The following is a 16,741-nucleotide window of genomic DNA, read 5'->3' as shown; positions in this document are numbered from 1 at the left end:
TACGGTTGGAATGTGGATCGAAGGACGACGATATGGATTCGGTAAATGGTCTATTTCACTGGAAAATGGAGGATCATGAACTATTCCAAAGCTACAACATACTAACGGTAGAGGAAGAACGCAATGGGGATGAATTTCCAAAAAAATTTAGGGAAATAAACGAAGGGAACACACAGTTGGATGTGTAATGCCCTGCCTGGAGATCCTTGGAAACAAGGATGAAATACAAGCAAGAATTTTTTTTTTACAAGTATGAATGCACATGACAACATCATACAGGGATCACAACAATCACAACAGAAGACTTCGCCACAATCCCGGCAACCAACGAATCTCCAAACGCCACTACCAAACTAACACACACAAACAAAGACAACAACGACAACGCACATGATGAGGGCACAAGAAACAACCACTCATCAACAAAACACCAAGCTGGGGTAAAATGCAGAATCCTGAAATCTAGCTAAGCCTGAAATCCTGAAGCCCTGAAAATTGGCTAAGTCTGGATTTCTGAAGTCCTGAAATTTCCTAAAATCCATAACTTATCTCCGAGAGGTCTGAAACCTATCTCAAAAGATTCGTCGCATATATTAAAATATATCTTAAGTATAAGAAATTAACTTAAACGATATATTTTAAACCCCAAGAGACAGAAACAGAAACACAAAAACTGGATTTCAAGAGAAACCGACAGCATTCAAAAAGCAACAACATAGGGTCAAAGAACACCCAAAAGGGTATCCAAAACAACTCTCAGAAAGTTTGGACCGCGAAGAAAAGTGCCCGCTGATGGCACGCGTAGGTTTTTCACAAAAACCGTGCGACACTTTTTACTAAGGGAGAGCGACACTTCTCCTTAAGGCGTGCAACACTCTTCCAGTGTTGTACGACATTTCTCAAGAAGGCATGCGACACTTTTCAGCATTGTACGACATTTCTCAAGAAGGCGTGCGATACTTTACAGTGTCGTACGACATAGTTTGCATGGGCAGGCGATACTTTTAAAGTGTCGCACCATGTTGAACAAATGTCGCCCATAGAAACACGAAAACACTCCCAGAAGCAAAAAGGACCAAAAATAGAGCAAAGAACCTCCACACTAGGGAGTACCGGATCCACAAAGGCTCGAGGAATAAACACTCGAGTGCAAGAACAACACAGAAAGAAAAACATCTATCCATCTAAACTACAGCAGCAAAGAACACACTGAAATAAACATCGCAGTAAATAGAAATACCAGAAGAAACTAAATAACCAAATTAAGTGCGCGGATCCTCCTAACCGTCAATAGCATCATAAGACCATCGTGGATCCTAGCCATCCCCTGCGTGTAACATCCCAAGCCACCGACCAAATCGTCGGTACTGTCGTAATAGGGACGTCACTACTAAAAACATGCAACAATATAAGCATAAGGAAATCTAACATGCTAGTAGAAAAGCATAAGATAATCCTACAATAGATAACATCACCTATCACATGCTAAACAGCAATAAGCAATAGATACGCTAATACAACAATTCACAGCATCTAATCATATGCTAAACATCATAATAAGGGAATGCGTCAAATAAAATAACATCATCTAAACATGATATACAAGCATCCCAATGAAAGCATAAATCACAAGGAAGCATACTCCGAAACCCGAAGTACCAAGTGAAGACATCCAGCAACGGTCGCACTAAGACAAAAAGATCGTCTCTGTACACCGATCCCTAGTAGTGGTGAAGGTAGCTACGCCTCCCAACCACATGGAACCCGTAGGTCCACACCCGCCGTGCTGATGGAGATAAAGATCCAACCACAAACACACAAAAAGCACAACATCCAAGGCTAACACTCACGTCAAACAGTATGATGGCTGCAACCAAGAACCTAAGACAATGCAAGGAGTATAGGTCCTGGTCAGACACTCAAAAGGCTACTAAAGTAGGGACTAACATCATGGAGAGTCGCTTGGCATCGAAAAGCCCAAGCTTGGATCACGTGTGGAAACTCTCGCAAGGTACTTCCCTCTCGAGGTACTCCCTTGGAACCATCACACGAAGTTTTATTATTTTAAGTTTTATTACCAATCACACATTTTTCTTTAGTTATCACTTAATCAAGCTCCTCTCAGCCATACCCATGGCGTCATGATTGCCGGGCTACGAGATAGAAGCCCCCTCCATATGCTACCCTACCCTACCCATGCTCATCCTACGACAAGTGCCCGTGGGCATGCATACTCCCATCCCAACCCCAATGATCATAACTTCCGACAATATCATGGAAGATCGGGCCTCGCAAGTCACCCGACAAATGTACACGCACGTACTCGTGTGTGGCGCACCACCATCACGAAGATCACAACACAAGGACAGGAATGAGAACACAATGCAAAGAAAACACCCAACTGAAAGCAACACAGGAAGGATGGATTCTACACGAATCCCAAAGCCAAAAAAACCATACATCATTAAATCACTCAATCGGCCTCAATTTGAGAGTATGGATTCTACACGAATCCCAATGATGCAACAAGACCGAACATCATGAACTCACTCAACCGGCCTCAATCCGAGAGTATGGATTCTACACGAATCCTAGCATTCACGAAACAAAAGCAAAGGTCCAAAAGAAACCATAACAGGTAACAAATCACTCAACCGAACACAAAGTCGGGAGTACGGGTGTGGCACGCATCCCAATGCAACATAAAAGTGCAGAAGTCGTCTGACTAATATCCAAATGAATCATCCAAGTCCACGACCCACATTGTGCCAAGAAAACTCAAGAAAACAGGGCAGCACGCAAAACGAGGTAAAAACTCCAAATTTTAGAAAAATTTCAAAATTAAAACCCATTTGACCTTTGGGTTCAAAAACCCCAAAAATCCAAAAATAAATGGAATCGGACACCGTATGCAAAAACGGCCAGCATAGCAGCGTAAAATCCCAAACCCTCATCCCAAAAAACAGGGAAATGTTCATACCCGCCCAACCGGGTAGAACTAGCATACAAAAACGGAGGGGAACACTAGTTCTCAGCCTCCAAACAAACGGCTACCAAAAACAGAAGCAGAAACAGAGCAGAAACAATAAAACAGGAAAGCTCTACCTCACAACCAAAAAGGCAAAACGGGAATCTGAATCATAAAATAAATATCCCGCAGAAGTAGATGAAAATCACGGCAATCCAAGGTTTCCCCGAGCTGGATCCAACGAGCCCAACCTCGCAACGATCCCACGCCCGTAGCTCCCACAACGAACAAAACAGTAAATCCTCATGAAGAGGATTTTGGCTTTTACTCTCCAACTTTTCCAATTTGAAAGTGAAGTGAGGAATTAAATTCCTCTTTGGATACTTATTCACTTTTTGGGTGAATAATCGATTAGGGCATTTAACCAGCCAATCTAGTTAAACCCCGAATTGACCCAAACGAAAACAGGCTATTCCTATAAATAGGAATTTATCTATGGCAAAGCTGCCAGAAATTAAAATAAATCAATTAAAAAGCCCGAAAACCCAAAAACACATAAATCTCCTTAATAACTTTCACGACAATGCGAACCTCTAAATGCACAGACACGCTTACTGGTCTAATCACATAATGCAAATGAGTTCGGATTTAATAATCACCGAAAGGTTTAATTTAAACACTTTAATAAAGGATACATCGACCATATAAGGACAACATTGGTAACATATGAAACGTTGAATCACTAACTCCATGTGCCACTGCCAGGGATATAAATCCTGCACACTAAACAACACGATCAAGTGCAATTGCATATAACATAGCCGAAGCAATAAATACATTAAATCACCTAATTTAACCATTTATTTAATTATATTAAAATAATCTATTTACATCACTTACGTTCGCATAAAGCATAACAACACAGGAATGAAGTAAATAACCATAGCATTAAATCCATCACATAACAAAATCAGAGGTATGTCCAAATACCAGATAACCAGATATCATCATAAAACACACTGTCATCTCAAAATGGCATCATCATGCAATATGATTAACTGAACAGCATAGTAGTCTAAAATCTATGATACTAGAATCAAGATGTAACATTTGACCCTCAGGTCCTCTCAAATATAAACACAACATGAGTAACAAATATCTCTCTAATCAGAAATGTAACAAGGTAAATGTCCGCAGCACATAACCAAATAATCTCACATGAACAATCCATTTAATTACTTACGCATTTAATAATGATTGATTACTCTGCATTAAAAAGGCATTTAAAACACATAAGCAAACACAGTCATAAACATGACTAACCACTGCTATAGGAACCTAGTCTAGTGTAGCATGGTAATAGAACATAGTGCAATCTCTGCACACATCTCAGGGTAATCACAGAACAACCTCATGATACCACATCGATCCTGGTAACCACTGGCACAAACCTCAGTGAACCATAAAACACATCATAATCTCATAGATCAGTCAAAAGCATAATCAAAGCAACTGATACAGAAACATAAATCGAAACCCCTCAACGGTGTAGACCACTCAGGGTCACAATCATGATCCCATCACAACAAAAGATCAACAAGGTTGAATCCATCAGGATGACTAACAAAAGTCAAATGGGAGAGGCACTACAGGATGAAACACCTACACATGTATTCAATAAAGAAAAGCCAATAAAATATGAAGAGGCCACAGTACAAACCATGAATCTGGGAGATGATATCAAACCAAAGAACATACTGGTGGGAGATAACTGGAATCCAATATTCAAAACAGCTGCATTTAAAATAGTACGGCATTTTAGGAGAGCAAAGCAAGTACACCATACGGACAAGCGTCAAAAGGAATTATGTCTGTACAGGCACGTGTGGAGGAGAGTAGAAGGGAGTATAGTCACCATACAACAGGGTCGTAAAGCCTATCAGGAGCATAAGCAAGAAAGGAAGGCGATAAAGAAAAACAAAATGTTGTATGACCTAGGAAAGACGTCGTACGGCCAAACAAAAGACGGCAGGAAATCACAAGTGATCCATCGTACCACCAAACAAGAGAAGATATTGTACATGACACACTGTATGGCTCAAAAGGGGAATAAGTATCACTGTACAAGTAATAACCAGCTAGTGAATTGGACCGTACAGACTCAAGGAGAACACAAGTTAATGCACCGTATAGCCTTAAGGAAATCAAAAAGACTGTACGGCAATTTGCATGTTCAGGAAAGACTATACCAAAATCCAGAGAGAGCTATGACCCATGCGGAGAAGAGAAGAATACACCGTACGGTTGGAAATTTGTAGGAAGAGACCTGGAGGTGCACCATACGACAAACACAAGGCAAGGGAAAAACACTATATGGACTGGAGGCACCGTACGGACAAGGAGCTACCACCGTACAACCAAGTAGATGCCTATCGTACGGACATGAGAAGTACCGTATGGACATCAAGTAACACCGTACAGACAATAGTATAGCAAGAGAGGATTGGATGAGGCACCGTACGGCTTGGGAGATACCGTACAGTTTGGGAGGACACCGTACGGCTTTAGGACACTGTACGGCTTGGGAAGCCAACAAGAATACCATCATACGGCTAAGTAGAAGACACCATACGGTCAGGAAATAGGGTGTCGTACGGTCAGATACAAAAGCACTGTATGGCCAAGAAGCATCACCATACGAATGGTGAATTATAAAAAGGAAACTAGGAACAAACAGGCCATACGACCATACGGACAAAGAGAACACATGCGTATGGACCGTACGGACTTAAGGAGCACAAAAGGAGTGGATCATACGACACAAACACAGTGACATACTCTACCGTACAGGGTTGAGTGGTGATAAAATAAAAGGTATCAAAGAAGGACAAACATACAGTAATAAGGAGCCGTACTCTTCAGGAAGCAAGAGGTTCTTTAAAAAACAAAACGACGACAAATCAAAACAATTCAAAATGTGTAAGGTATGATATCGAAGAAAAGGGAAAGACATAAACAAGTAGTAAAACATAAGCAGTTGCAAGAAAGAGTATGGAAGTGGAAGAAAATCACAAAAAATGGTGTGTTCTGTGGACTTTTGTGTGGGTTTAAGAGTGCTAATTTGGTCTTGGCAGCTTGAGCCCGCCCTATATCACGACAAGGAGCGTGCCTAGGGCAGAGCCCCAAAATCCCGCGGGGGCGCTGCCCCTCGACCCCGCTAAGGGCGATGCCCCCTAGACCCCCAGTCACTTCAGTTATCAATCATGGGAAGTATGACCAGTTGATGAGACCTGGAGCTGTTGTAGGCATGGAGTGCTTGTATGTCAGAGGTGGAAAAGGCACTGGAGAAGCCTTTTGAGAGGGTTGCTACGCTTTGAGGCACTCGGAGTAGGTGTTTGACGTGAGGCTGTCTTGGTGGATGCATAGAGAGCTCGAGAGGAGCTGATCATCCAGTTGGGGGCAATAGAGTGACATTTGGCTCAACGTACCCAGGCATTGGAAGTAGAGAAGGCGGCACTAATGGCTATCAAGGTTAGATTGACTAAGGTGACAATATTGTGTTAGCAAAGGCTATGGATGTAACGTGTTTTGGAGACTAGTTGGATGCAGGCACAGGAGGAATGTGAATGTGATGTGACGGAAACAAATCTATCCTATTATAGTTAGTCTGTTTTGGTAATTTTTGTAATTGTCGTTTGGAGACGACTTTTCTTTTAGGGGGGATGATGTTGTCGGTAGATTCTATATTGTAGCCGACAGGTAGAATAGTATCCGAATGGGCACTTGACGGTTGAGTCACCCCTTCAAAAAGGTATATATACACCATCCGGAATGGATTTTATAATCATCATTGTAATCAATCATATCAAATATTGTAGTATCTTCTGCATACATAAGAATAATAAAAGGAATACTTCTGTGTTACATGTTCTTGTCTACTGTCTGAATGTATTAATAAACCGTTTACTCTGTACGGTAAACATGCAAAAGCAGAAAAGGATAAATTCAAAAGGAAAAAATTTATTTTAGATTCACTGGAATAACTTGAGCTCTGAGGTAAGCCATTCCCAACTTGTAAAGACAACAAATCTTCAGGACAAGCTACTACAGCATTCTGAATATCTGATTTTCCAATTGTTCCTTTCCAAAAAATTCTCTCTTAACACTAATTTAGGTGATCCAAGCTTCATTTGAGTATTTAATTCAAAAGAATAAGACTAAGCATTCAATTTTGCAGTCTCTACTGCCATATTTTGACAATCAGGAAGTATACTGACCATGCAGGCAGATCATAAATCAAATTCTGGAAGTTCAGTTTCACATCAAATTTAGAATGCCTGTTGGAAAAAAATGCTAAGCACAGTCCAGATTCTCCACAGTAACATGTGCCTCTTGTGAAGGCCACAAAAAGAGATTTTTTGGGCTTCCAAAATGTAGAGCATCATCATGAAGCCTAATTGCTCTATTTCAGGTGAGTTCATTAAGGTTCCCAGGTGATAACATACACATCTATAGGTGCATCTATTATCTCTTTTATAAAATATGTCAAAGAATGAGTCGAAATTAGTGAAGTCCAAATCATCATATGTGAACTATCATTAAAATAGATATTTTTCATTTCTCCAGCTAAACATGCTCCATAACTCTTGTATCACATCTCAAGATCCATCTTTGGGCCCTTGGATTGCTACACTGCTTATTCCTGCAATCTTTCTTTCATAATACTCCCACAAATTCAGCAATTCAGCCGTAACACTTAGCAAGCTATATATTTTTTCCTAGGGCCAAGAGGAATAGGTTATCTAGATAATAAAACTTGGTCTCATTTTATTTCCAGCTGCACTTAAAGCAATACCTTGAGACCCAATAGCAAGCAATGGTAAAATACTACTAAAAAGGCCTCATATGTATTGAAATTAACAACTACCCTACAAAGATAGTCTGTTGTATCCATGTCATCAATTGGCGTGACAAAACTTCAAGCTTTGCACAGATATAGTCTACACTTATTGATAGATTGAGGCCTCTCTGATACTTAGACATTTCATTGTGGAGAGTAAACAGATTTTGCAAGCTCTCAAGGATAATCCTAAGACAGTTAAAAGCAGAATGAAGACATGAACCAAAAAAGCACTGCTCAGAAATGTCATTTGCAGTTATGTTTTCTTCAATTTACATAGACTCGCACCAATTCGCTCAAGAATGCTCAAATGAAGGAAAAGGGTCTTAAAACAATATCTGGTGCAGAGGAGTAATCTAACTACTAAGGATGCTTCATGGGAGGGACCTGATATACTTCAACATCCTTTGCTATTGTCTTGATTGGGGACCAAAATATTAATTAACAGTAGACTTGCAATAGGCCAGTATGTGTCGGAAATAAAATAGAAAGATAAATAAATAAAATTATTGGGAGTCCATCCTAGGATAGTAAAGATGGTTTCAGAAAGAAATTAGACTGTAGGAGAATAAATCTAGTTCAAACAATAGACTTGAGTGGAAATTAAATTTAGGAGTCTAGTTGGAAAGTTTGTTAAAGTTGCATCTAGTTATGTGGTTGAAATTTTAGTGCACATATAATTGAAGGTGACTTGAGCATTAGGAGATAACTGCAAGCAGATTCATCTTCCCCATTCACTCGCCTTTCTTGATAAAAAATTGAGAATAATCATTTCAGGTGTTGGAAAGTCAGATATTTAGAATGTAGCAGTTTGTCCTGAAGGTTGGTTGTCTTCATCAAGTTGAAGTGGCTCAGATCAAAGCTTGGCATGTTCTTTTTAAATTTCTCCTTCTTCCAATTTTTAAAAAAGTGAATGATCTAGATGAATAATAATTTTCTTGGCATAGACATATTTAAAGTTTTGTTTATTTTAGAAGTCATAATGATCAGATTCTAACTTGAGAAATATCTACCAATGCCAATCAGTTACCAATTAGTATGAATTTACACCCCCTGTACTCCATTCTTGCTCTTATTCCTTAATTAAACTTCCTTCTGGATATCACTTAATGCAAATGTACCAGTTTTACTTCACCCATGTCTTGTCTCTTTGAGGACATAAGGCTGGAAAAGTGGCACAAGCCACACATTCCAACAAAAAGCATCTTTGTTAGCAACTCAATCTGTAATTCCATTCAGACAAACCCTATGGCAAATTCACTAACACAAGTCTGCTACTTATATAATGACTTAAATTAATGTCTTCCTTCAATAATTCATGAACAATACAAAAAGTTTGAGGAAATCATATGGTTGCCAACACAATTAAAAAACAATTCTATTTAGCAATGGAAACATATCAAAAAACATCAAACTACAACTATAAAAAATATAACATGGATACCATACCCAAGAAAAATGCATTTGGGGTAAACCCCACCATGTCAATAGGTTGTGCCTCTAGTCTTCCAATCAAATTCTACAATTAAAAATGCAAATTAGACTACCTCCCAGATGGAGAATTAGACAATTGCCTAGCTTCATAACATCTTTCCTACTATATCTTGCTACATTTTTCTGCAAACTCAAGCTACAATGAATTCCCATACCCAACTAAAACACCGATACAACTACTACAAAGTGTATAAAATGATAAACTTTAGTCTTTGACCAGTGAAAGAATTGATATATGCCTATAAAGTTATAAACACTTAATCATTACTACCTTCTAACATCAGATCTCATCATATCAATTCCCTGATGCAGGGGCATCCACATAAAGAGAACCCCATTTAAAACAAGTCCGGCTTTCCTTAGTATGTGTGTGTGCTAGAATATTTCTTTTCAATGTTTACAATGGACTAGTCAAATTTGAGCAATTGTAGGTGGCCCTGGAATCAATGTAGCAACACAAGTAGTGGGTGTTGGTGTAAATAAGTATTCACTATTTACACTTACTTAAGTTTACTTAGGTCAATGCATCTTTTTTATCATTTATTTATTAGCCACCTAGGAGTATGTGTACTCTTGTGAGTTGTCATGTTGACAACATAGGAGTCCGCACCTTTTTTATGCACATGGTGTCTACAACACAGGAGTTAGCACACTAATTAAACACATGGTGTCTACAACCTTATCATTCTTATCCACTCATCTAGAATGTTGGATAAGGCATGTGCCTAGTTGTCATGATGCTTATCTTATCTCTTGGTTCTTTCTAGAGACATTCTAGGTGCTTCCTGAGAGGCCTTTATTTACAGGCACTCCTAGTGTGTTTACACGTCATATACTGAACAGAGCAATGTATTAGGACATACTCTGATTAATAGATCATATCCATTTTTGGTCTACAGTTGTGCTTGTGTTTGAGTTCTACGATCTTAGGTGAATCTTGCCCTTAGGAAAATTCTTACATGGTATCAGAGCTATACCAAAACAGCTGAAGAGAAGTACAGATCAAATGAGTGATGAAGAACCTGCTTCAGGAGACCAACAGTCTTCTCAATTGAAAAAGAGACCTCCTGCAGATGCTATAAATGAGAATCAACAATCACGCCAACCTGGAAAGATTGATCATGTAGAGAATGGACAATAACTGGAGAAGGGTCGTCCTCAACAAAGAGAAGCAAGAGATCATCAAAGAAGTCTTCCATATCTATTGTGCGTGACTCCAAGAACAGAACTGAAATGTTTGGCAAGAAGTCATCACCTGGAAGACCATGTGTACCCTGCAGTGCTGAAGTACATGAATCTGTCACTGCGGCAAAAGAAGTATCCATCTCAAAAAGAAGATGAATGCCATCAAGAATGTCTCCCACATCTTTAATGTGAGACTCCGTGAACAGGCCTATTAAGGGCAGAAAGGAAGTCTTCACATGAAGGTAATGTAGGAAGACATAATTGGTCCTGCTGCATTGAATCTAAAGCATTTGTGACTAAAACTGGAGCAGTAGGGGCAATAGGAGCAGGAGGTGTGATCTCATCTGGAGTCGAAGAAACCATAGCTGGAGTGACTGGATGTAGAATGTCCTCTGGAGATGGAAGATCACAAGGATCTCCATATGCTTCCCAAATAGACATCCAAATATCATAAGGAAAATGTGCCAATCAAAGAGGAGCAAAAGATTCCTTATTCATACTTTTAGATAGAAAACGACGAAGGTTGACAACATATGTCCAATTAAAATGTGGTGACAATGTATAGAGATAAGGAAGCAATTCTAGATGTTCTCTTAGATGATCAACTATCAAATTATTCCATTTGTGATAGTTCCTTGTTGTCAACTGTGGTCTAATACCAGACTGACAAATCTAACAAGACTCCATGAGATTAATCAATGAACCCCCAAAGAATCCAAGAACCCCCCCTAATGTATGATTTAGGCACTTGGTAGCCAGTTGCCAATTTAGGGCCTATTTCTGAAAGCAGTATTTCTGTCTAAACCTATAATCTGATTACAGATCTGAAAGTAGACAAAAAAAAAAGCACTTTCAAAAAAAATTGACCCTGATTTGGAGTCCAGATGAGCCCGTACTAAGCATTTTAAGTGGCAAAATTCAAAATTTGCAAGTTGCAAAAAATTTCAGGAACAAAGATGTCAAACCACCTTCACCAATGTGTAGATCACAAAATTCTACCCCAAAACAAGAAAAATTGCTCGCAAAAAGGAGTCCATATGAGGGAGATATCGCTGTTTGAAAATCGCCACTACTATTATTTTTTCTGAATCGCCGCTGCGCCTCCAAAAATCAAATGGCTCTAGATTTTGCCTCAGATGTCCAATTTGGATGAAACAAAATCCGATCTGGGGGTTTTTGGACCTTCTAAATGTGATGCAAATATTTGATTTGCACCAACAAGCTTCAATCTTCACCTGCAAAAAATCTCTCCTATGGCCCAATGGCCAAAAAATTTCCAGAAAATAATGCAGATCCGAAAAAAATAGCAAAGATACAGATGAAAAAAATGCAGATCTGAAAATTAAATGTACAGATCTGAAATGATCATACCAATTTTGCAAATCGGTCCTTCAGGTGCCGGTTTGCAAAAAAAATTTGCCTCACAATCGACTTTGGCCTAGGGTAAGCAACTTTATAGCCGATTTTCATCGAATCAGCGTTCCGGACACAATGGCGAGGTCAGCTCTAGCGCTGGACACTCCCAATTTCTGCGATACTTCCAGAGTCGAGCTGCAGTGATGAAGTAAGATGATGGTCGCTTTGTGAAGAGGAATTCTCCAAAAGCTCTGATACCATGTAAGAATTTGGTATAGCTCTAATACCATATAAGAATTTGCCTAAGGGCAAGATTCACCTAAGATCGTAGAATTCAAACACAAGCACAACTATAGACCAAAAAATGGATATGATCTATTAATCAAAGTATGTCCTAATACATTGCTCTATTCAATATATGATGTATAAACACACTAGGAGTGCCTATACATAAAGGCCTCTTAGGAAGCACCTAGAATGTCTCTAGAAAAAACCAAGAGATAAGATAAGCATCATTACAACTAAGCACGTGCCTTATCCAACATTCTAGATGAGTGGATAAGAATGACAAGGTTGTAGACACCATGTGCTTAATTAGTGTGCTAACCCCTGTGTTGTAGACACCATGTGCATAAAAGAGGTGCGGACTTCTATATTGTCATCATGACAACTCACAAGAGTACGCATACTCCTAGGTAGCTAATAAATAAATAACAAAAAGATGCATTAACCTAAGTAAACTTAAGTAAGTCTAAATAATGAATACTTATTTACACCAACAGTGGGCATTTCAGTTTTTTTGGGGGTGCACTGTTTTAGTAGGTATTGGAGCATTTTCTGGGGGCAGTTTTCTGGAGTGAGTTTTTCTTTTTAAGGTTTTGGGAGTGGGAGATTTATAAAATGGTAGGTGCAGGTTTGGGGGAAAAAAAAATTAGAGAGCTTGAAGCAGGCTTGGGAAGCCATTTCCCATTGCAAATATACCATTGTTGCAGGTCCGAGAGCAGGCCCAAATCAGATTCGAATGCTGTTTTAAAAATCCAATAGACTTGCCTAACTGTCTTCTGAAACCATTTCTGCTTTCAATAAGAATTTCAATGAGTTTGTTTGCTTAGTTGATATTTGAATCCATCTAATCTGCTGCTATAGATTAGATTGCTTGAGTTTTTAAACTTAGTTTCAGGTGGTATCGAATGGGTTGGTACCCTCATACATCATTCCCTTTTTCAGTCAATACCACTAATTTATTAAACAATTTATACTATTCAGTCAATCAGGCTAACGCTCATCCATTTATTTGAAATGAATAAATAGATCCATTTCACATATATTTTCCACAATAATTTTAAGAAGATTAGGTATCCACTCATGTTCCATCACAACTCCTCAATGATCCCCTTCTATTTTTACATGTGCACAACTAGGTAAACAAAAATAAATAAATAAAAATGACTACATATCCTCATCCATTTTAGAGCACCACGAGTCCCTCAATTATTCTTAGTCAATGAAGATTCTCCATTCATACCAAATCAATCAACTCTCTACTCACATCAAATCCTCACCATTCACATGCTTATCCAAACATCAATTCAACCCAATCCTTTATCAAAGAGGATCCATGACACTCAAAACTTGATGAGTATATGCTGCATTTACACAGATTCTCGAGCAACTATATTCATTGCATCTCAAGCAATCAACCTCAACAAAGAGGGCTTTGTGTTGGTAATATTTGTCATAGAATTTGTTTTATTTAAACTTTCTTTATCTATATTGGAGGTATGATTAATTCAAATAAAGAGCTATTGTTTTAATCTCTTTGCATGATCTGAATCTTGCATATACAATCCCAAAGGAATATTTAATTTACAATTTTATTGATAATCCATGAGAAGACCAAATAAATTGTCAGGGAAGTGTCACTTTAACCTGCCATACCCTTGGAATCTAAAAGAGTCTCCTCAAGACAACTTCAAGTGTCAAATACATGCAGATCAACCTTGTGGGTATTCAAAATCATGTTCAATTGTTTGCCTTTCTTGAAGAGGTTCGCAAGTGGCATGGGCCAAATAGGTCATGTTTGTAACATTTTCTGCCTGAACGAATGAGGGTTCTCTGTAGCACCAGAAATGGAGTTGTATTCATAAAAGTCAATGCAGTGATGCACGGAAGTAATGTATTGGACTAAGAGAAACTTTACCTGGTATTTGAAAAATTACCGAAATCATTACGAAAGGATTGGCATCATTGATAAGAGTAAAAACTACCTTAATATGTCTATCTACACAACTTATGTGAACATTCTCCAATCGTAACTCTGTATGAGCAAGTCCGTGGCTGTGCAAATAGTTCACCTGTACGCAGTGAATGGTGACAATTATTAAAGAAAAATGATGTATCACAAAGACCGATCAAAAATGATAGTAAAAAAATCTCTACTTAGCTTTCTCAAAAAGTTTTCCAAATATAATGGAGAATGTACGTTTGACACAAGGGCAATGTAATTACCCACCCCAATGAGAAGATCTCTCATTAACATTCGGATGAGGCGCAATTGGCGAGACACTGTGGGTCCTCCAGTAGTATCGTCTCCCACTCTCTTGACGCATTCTTCATCCAAAGCAAGCTTCCCTTCTAAGGCAGGGAGCCAATCAGCCTGCAGCAGCCACTGCTCAAGGGAGTAGCTGCCGTAATATCCATGGACCAGAGTGAATATGCATTCACATCCACTCTCATGCGGGGGGATGTATCCATGAATTCGAGTAGCATAGGACTCATACATATATTGCCGCCGGGCAAGTTTTCTCAGAACCTAGAGAGATCACCATTATCAGTGGGATGAAGAAAAGTCAAATGTTAACAATGCATACACAACTTTCCCAAAACAAAACTTGCATATACATTACTAATGAATGTGAAGATGTGATATTACCAATCACCAGCACCATCATTACCACCTCAATACAAATAAAAACCTGTCAAGAAAAACGCTCACTTGTATAGCACGCCGCCCCCTGCGTTGTGCATGACTACCTGCAAGCTGCCTCAAGACCACTCTTGAATTTTGAAGAGGGCTACATTAACACAATTGGAGCTCAGAATCCTACTCAGTCTCACGAAAATATGCATGCCTGACCTACTTGATACTATTTAGGCAACTCACCTTTCAGAATTCCTTACAATAGCTTCATAGACGACTTCACCTCTCTGAGTTGAACGAATGAGATGCAATTAAGTTATGTGTTGAATAGACACAATTGGCAAAGGAGGAGACACAATTAGAATATGCAGGTTTACTTACCCTGCCAGCAAGGCCTATGCTGACCTGACTGCATAGCTCGAAATCAGACATCTTAAATTGTGGCACTCCCAAACCCACATCTTGTTCGTCATGGAGAGTGAAGCAGCGGATTGTCCTGTTACGTCTGCCGATTCTCCTATGCCCATCAGGAACAGGACACAACACCACTGCTCCTCCGCCTCCCCTTGCTAATGCCGCCGCCGCCATGCCCTGCCCAAAGAATAAGCATAAGCATTACAACAGTGGTGATGTTAACTTGGAATGGCCTAGCGGTCTAGGGACGTGTCCTTGGCGTGTGGAGTGGGGATGATGGGAAGTGCGAAAGAGGCGTCTTCCGTGTTCCAGCGTAATTAATCCTTTGCCTTCCACGCGCTCTTATTAGCTATCCTCCAATCGGCAGCGTTACCCCTCCCACTAGCTGTATCTCCGAGGTCAAAATTGCATCTGGGAACGGCTTAGAAAAACACTAATTCTACGAAAAGGAGCAAAATATTAGTTCTTTTGAAGCTGTTTTTTTAAGTCTGTTCTTTGAGACTGAATGTTGACCACTAAGTTTGTTAACATGTTCAATTATGTCTTCTTAAAAAGACTACCTAAGTTGTTTGTTTCTACATTATTTGCATAATTGGACAGATGTCGTTGTATGTTGGCAATTCCATTATGAAATGTCGCTCCATCTCCACCACTTTTGTATTACAAAATAAGAATATTATTTATTCCCACTCTTCTTTTGGTATCATCCATCTACCGCTTTTACATTTCAACTTATGTGAACTCATTCTAAGTTGCGCTATGATCATCATGACTTTCCAATATTTGCTCATACGTATGCTTTCTCTGCATGGTATCTTGTTAGATTAAATTCTTTGATATAGTAGTCTCTTTTGTGCCCATTTAGTTTTGCCATATGAGACACTTGAATTATTATTTAACAAACTTTTTTATTCCATCAAATGTTATTTGGGCATTCATGCATACTAACACTCCGTTTTTCCATTCATTTGACATTTAGATTCATCCATGTGTTCTTTCTTCTGTCAAGTCTTTCCTCTATGGTCAATTTAGGCCAACGATGTTTTTGCATACTTTGAGTTTTCTTTAAATAGCATAACAACAAGACCATAGTTGAAGCCTCTAGAGGGAGCATGTCTGTTCCACAAATAAGACCTCATAGTGAACCATTGTTTTAATTTTGAGACTATTGGTGATTAGGTGCTTTTGGATTCTTTCTACATGTCTCCATTTCTAATATGACATGTTGTTGCCCCAAATCTCATATCCATAAAAGGTTACCGAAGTGACCAACAAACCGAAGAGCATCTTTTTGGTTTTTCACTCCCATGATTTTGCATTCTTGCTTTTATTTTATAAAGAATATAATGCTTTGCAGCCTCTCTGAATTCTTTTTGCTCTACATGTTTCCCAATTGAGCTTATTGTAGAAGTCGATTCCAAGATACTTGTACTCATCAACAATCTCTAAAGGACTGCCATCAAAAAAGGAAGGTGTTTTGTTGCTTCTTGTTTCTTTTCAAAGA

At 39.0% G+C, this 16,741-nt stretch overlaps 1 protein-coding gene across 1 annotated transcript in view; it reads right to left on the bottom strand.

The window, feature by feature from the left end:
• ORG1 (OBP3-responsive protein 1) overlaps positions 1–15,689 on the bottom strand; it is a 79,586-nt gene extending 63,897 nt beyond the window's left edge. The window contains exons 1-5 of the mRNA XM_089792211.1: positions 15,205–15,689; positions 15,067–15,110; positions 14,899–14,977; positions 14,416–14,715; positions 14,171–14,257 (exon numbers count right to left, since the gene is read on the bottom strand). Coding sequence (XP_089648337.1) covers positions 14,171–14,257; positions 14,416–14,715; positions 14,899–14,977; positions 15,067–15,110; positions 15,205–15,411 — 717 coding nt within the window. The 5' untranslated portion in view covers positions 15,412–15,689. The remainder of the gene's footprint in view (positions 1–14,170; positions 14,258–14,415; positions 14,716–14,898; positions 14,978–15,066; positions 15,111–15,204) is intronic.
• Positions 15,690–16,741: the final 1,052 nt, after the last annotated feature.

The sequence above is a fragment of the Cupressus sempervirens genome, chromosome 7, assembly GCF_028749045.1.
Source record: "Cupressus sempervirens isolate cs-2001-9-10 chromosome 7, ASM2874904v1, whole genome shotgun sequence".
NCBI lineage: Eukaryota > Viridiplantae > Streptophyta > Pinopsida > Cupressales > Cupressaceae > Cupressus > Cupressus sempervirens.
The sequence above is the reverse complement of the archived record's forward strand: the minus strand, read 5'-3'. Positions and strand labels throughout refer to the sequence as shown.